Genomic DNA, 4318 nt, shown 5'->3' on the forward strand with positions numbered 1-4318 from the left:
TAGGACTAATTGTTTCCATGAATTTTGGTTTTCTTCATTCTTCTTTGCTCTGGACGAGGGGAGACCCATCATTGCATCTAGATGGCAGCTTGCTAGCTTTTAAGATCCCTCACTGGGGTTCTTATCAGGAGCTGTTTAGTTAAAATGATAGACTAAATACCAATTGGAATGGACTAAGGAGTGAGCAGGAATTGAAGAAATGAGACAAGGAGGCAAGTCTGTGGAGAAATTTGATTGTGAACAGTGAGAGAAAGAGAACACTAGTTCCAAGGTGCATGGGATGGGGGAAGTAGGTTTCTAGGAAGGTTGCTTTGTTGTTGTTGTTTGTTTGTTTGTTTTATTTTGTTTTCAAGATAAGAGACTGAGGATGTACTGATGGGGAGACATAGCAGATGGCAGGCAATGCATGAGTAGGTGGGAAGGGATGGGATCTAGAGCTTAGGTGGCAAGACTGGCTTTTAACAGGAGAGCGAGAGAGCAGGATTGCTCTAACAGGGTTGAACATGGAAAGAATATACTAGGCACACTGTACTATTGGACTACACGAGACACAATTTACATGGTAGTTACCTTGGCCTTGTAAGGGAGTTTGTATTTAGATGGGGAAACCAAGGCATCTATTTTGACTATGAGGAAGGAAGCCAGATCATCATCTAGGAGGGAAGGGGGAGTTATGAGGAGTATAGAGAAGGTTTGAGACGTATCATGGAAAGTGTGAGAGTGAGTTTACCAGGGAGTTATAGTGGGATTGGCAATAGAGTTGGAGCCTGGAGTCAGAGAAACCAGTTGGGGAAGGCTAGTGATGGTTGATAAGGGCTATTGACAAAGGTCAACAAACCAAAACCAAACTCACTACCATCAAATCAGATCCAACTCATAGCGACCCCTCCTTGGGTTTCTGGGGCAGTATCACTACGGAAGTAGATTGCCCAATCTTCCTTCTGAGGAGTGGCTGATGGGTTTGAACCAGCCTTCTGGTTAGCAGTCAAATGCCTTAAGACACTAGGCCACCAGAGCTCCTGTTGACAAAGGTGGCAGAGAGAAAAAGTGATGCTTTCTAGAGAAGTTTAGGAGGTGGAATTGACTTGTTATATTAAGGAAAAGGTTGGAAAGTGGTGGAAGTTGATGCCTAAGTCCCTTCCTGGCTTAGGTAACTCTAGGAACAAAGAGAAGAAGCAGGCTCCCAGGGAAGATAGCTGAAACACTCATTTCTAGGAGGCTGTTTCTTCCTCGGTTCTGAGATTCGATTACCTGCATACTTGGGAAGGAAAGAGAGGTAAGTTAATACTCTGAGGGCTATCTTCAGGCAGTTTAGGAATCCTTATCTTCAGATTTTGAAACTGAGAGTAGAAAGCAGAGTCTCAACAGTAACCAATGGTTATTTTCAACAACAACAACAAGTTAGGAAAATAAAGAAATACAAAAGGAAATAGTACCTCTTATATGGTGGATATGGTCATGCTGGATTGTGACATCCAGAACTACTTATAATCACAAAGGGTGACAGAGTTGATGTGCTAAGGATGGCAGAATGGAAAGGTGAAAAGCACCTGGGTCCATGCAGAGCTGCTGAACAACCTGAAAGCTGTCCTATCTCTGCATGTTTATAGGTAAGATAATGAATGTCCTTATTATTACTACTTTTTTAAAAAAAGGTAACCAAAAGTTCAAAGGCTGAATTTTGAGAGCTTACTAAATGTAATGTCTTTTCTACCCCTATTTGCTAAATCACTGACTTGGGAATCAGTTTGTCTGGGGTCCTAAGAACTCAAATGTTGTTAATTTATGAGTCATCCATTTCATGCAGAAATTAGTTGTCTGTCAAGAGCTAATACATGAAGACGGCCACTATTGGGCTGTGTGCAAAGTAGAGAAAGGTGCTTCCTCAGGCAGAAGCATTCTTCAGCTAAGATACAGTCTTGGTATGGAATATACATATCTACACAATACGGCCCTGCAGGAATAAGGAATGGGGTACTCAGTGGAACCCAGGAGTGGTAGAACTGAGTCAGCATGGGAAGTACAGCAGACACTTGAGGTGGTGCAGGGTTGGTGAGAGGAGGAAAAGAACTGCAAAAATGAGAAAAGAGCTGCTTTCATTCTCAGTGATCAGATCTTTGGAGAAAGAATCCTCTAATTCATGGCATGAGCAAATCAGGCCCTTGTCCTAAGGCAGATTCCGTATGGAATTCCAGGCATATTCCATACAGGGGCTCAGACCTGAGGAGGAATGGATGAGCAGAGGAGGGGCATACATACAGGTCCAGGCTCATTTCTAGCTGATAGTACTTGGTGATGAATCTTGGCGTGCTGTGCTAGTACTTGCCCGTAACCTATCATCCACTTCTTTCTATGCTGTGAAATTCTCTATATCTTTTCAATTTTGTTTACGATTTAAATTATTGCTACCATCTTGGTGCAGTGAGACCCATAAAATGGGATTTCAATTTACCCACTGGGTAAATTGTTCTAAAATTGACTTCTGCAAATTCCAAGGGGGGATGTTTGGGATTTCGTAGGGCATCTGTTCTCTTCTAGTTATATCCTTCATATCAAAAATTTCACTCTTTTTGCTCAGAATAAGTAATTCTAATTCTACTTCTACAAACTTTTTACCTTCTCAGGCAGGTAGACAAATTTAAATCTTCTGCTTGACAGTAGAAGCAGAGTTAAAGAGAAGGGGTCCCTTTGGTCTTTGGCCAGTTGAGTTTTAAGAGTAGAATATTTTGGAGAAATTATCTTGATTCTGCTGTCATGGGAGAGAAAAAAAAAAACTTTTGTAAGGAAATTTCCTCTGAATATGTGTAGTGCTAAAATGAGTCATAGACAAGGATTCTTCCCTTTTGTCTCCTAAAGTGGATTGGGGAAGTCAGATTAAATATATGATTCTGTAAATGTCTCTTCTTTTCAAACATCTCGTCTATATAGGCTCCTAGAGGAGGAAATGGCTAATGAACTTGAACAAGGTTTCTTCTTGGAAGAACTTAATAAATACAGTCAGAAGCACGGTGTAGCAGTTAAGTATCGTGAACTGTCTATCGCAGGACCTCCACATAACTTAAGGTAAATTGCTCCAAATAACTTAAGGATCTTTCTCTGTAAAGTATGACTTGGCAGAAGGGCAACTCAGCACAGTTCTGAAGTTGATACATTAACCCATTGGCAAAGTGATTAATGGTTCTGTGAGAGTCCCCATGGCAAAAAGTGGTAACTTTAGAGGTCCAGAGAAAAAAGAGGGTATAAACCTTTCCATAGTTCAAGAATATGGCAGCTGTACTGTTTGGGAGTTACTACTTATATTCTATATTGAACATAGATTCAAACCTGCAAGGTTTGTCATAGGATGCAGTAGTGATTGGATAGCCTGTCCTTAGATAATGCATGAGTTTTATAATATGTTGTGAATATTTCCTTTGTAATCAGGTTTACATTTCAAGTTATAATAAATGACAGAGAATTTCCGGAAGCTGAAGGTAAAACAAAGAAGAAAGCAAGAAATGCTGCAGCCAAAATTGCTGTTTGTATACTTAATAAAGAAACTAAGGTAACTGCCTTTTTTTTTTTTTAATCTTGCAAGAGGGAACTTACAATATATTCTATATTTTTCTCTGTGGGAAAATACTCACCTACAGAGTAAAGCCATTTACAACTTCCTTTACACTTGGGAGTTTGGGCTTTTTTCCTCTGTTTCCATTTCTGTGGAACTTTGAGTGGGAGGTACACCTAGGAAGTAGTGGGCAAAGCTGGAAATGTCTGTTTAGAATGTCAGCAATAGTTCAATACTAAAGAGTTACACAAATGGAAAGGTAAGAATAAGAAATGAGCTGGCATGTTCTGTCAGAAGTCCTCTTTGCCTAATGAAGGGAGTACAGTAGAAAAGGACAAAGAGGGAAGGTGATTATAAGGAGAATGAACTATTTGGGGAGCACATAATGGAGAACTAACGTACACATAATTGGTATTCCTAAAGAAGTGAGCAGGGTAGATAGTGCAGAAAAATATCGAAGAGATTTCAGCACAAAATGTTTCTGAAATAAAGGAATATACGATTGCAGATTAAACAACTCAACAGGTATAAGAAAATACAGAACGACCGTGAACAAGGTGATCCTTGTGAAAGTGCTGAGCCCCAGGGATGAAGAAAGAATCCCACAAGCATCTAGGCAGAAGAAAGAAATTGTGTAAAATGAAAAAAATAAAAACAATCCAGGTTGGCTCTAACAATATTGAAAACTAGGAGACAGTAAAGCAATGACTAAAAAATGAGACATGAAATCATTCACATGTGACACAAGAGGGGATAATTTTTTTTTTTTTT

General features: G+C 39.8%; 1 protein-coding gene across 1 annotated transcript in view; it reads left to right on the forward strand.

The window, feature by feature from the left end:
• Positions 1-4318, forward strand: part of EIF2AK2 (eukaryotic translation initiation factor 2 alpha kinase 2) — a 57220-nt gene that overhangs the window by 1162 nt on the left and 51740 nt on the right. The window contains exons 2-3 of the mRNA XM_042781541.1: positions 2929-3063; positions 3424-3544. Coding sequence (XP_042637475.1) covers positions 2929-3063; positions 3424-3544 — 256 coding nt within the window. The remainder of the gene's footprint in view (positions 1-2928; positions 3064-3423; positions 3545-4318) is intronic.

This window comes from Orycteropus afer, unplaced genomic scaffold (assembly GCF_000298275.1).
Source record: "Orycteropus afer afer isolate SDZICR_OR568_19922 unplaced genomic scaffold, OryAfe1.0 scaffold00131, whole genome shotgun sequence".
In the NCBI taxonomy this organism is placed as follows: Eukaryota; Metazoa; Chordata; class Mammalia; order Tubulidentata; family Orycteropodidae; genus Orycteropus; species Orycteropus afer.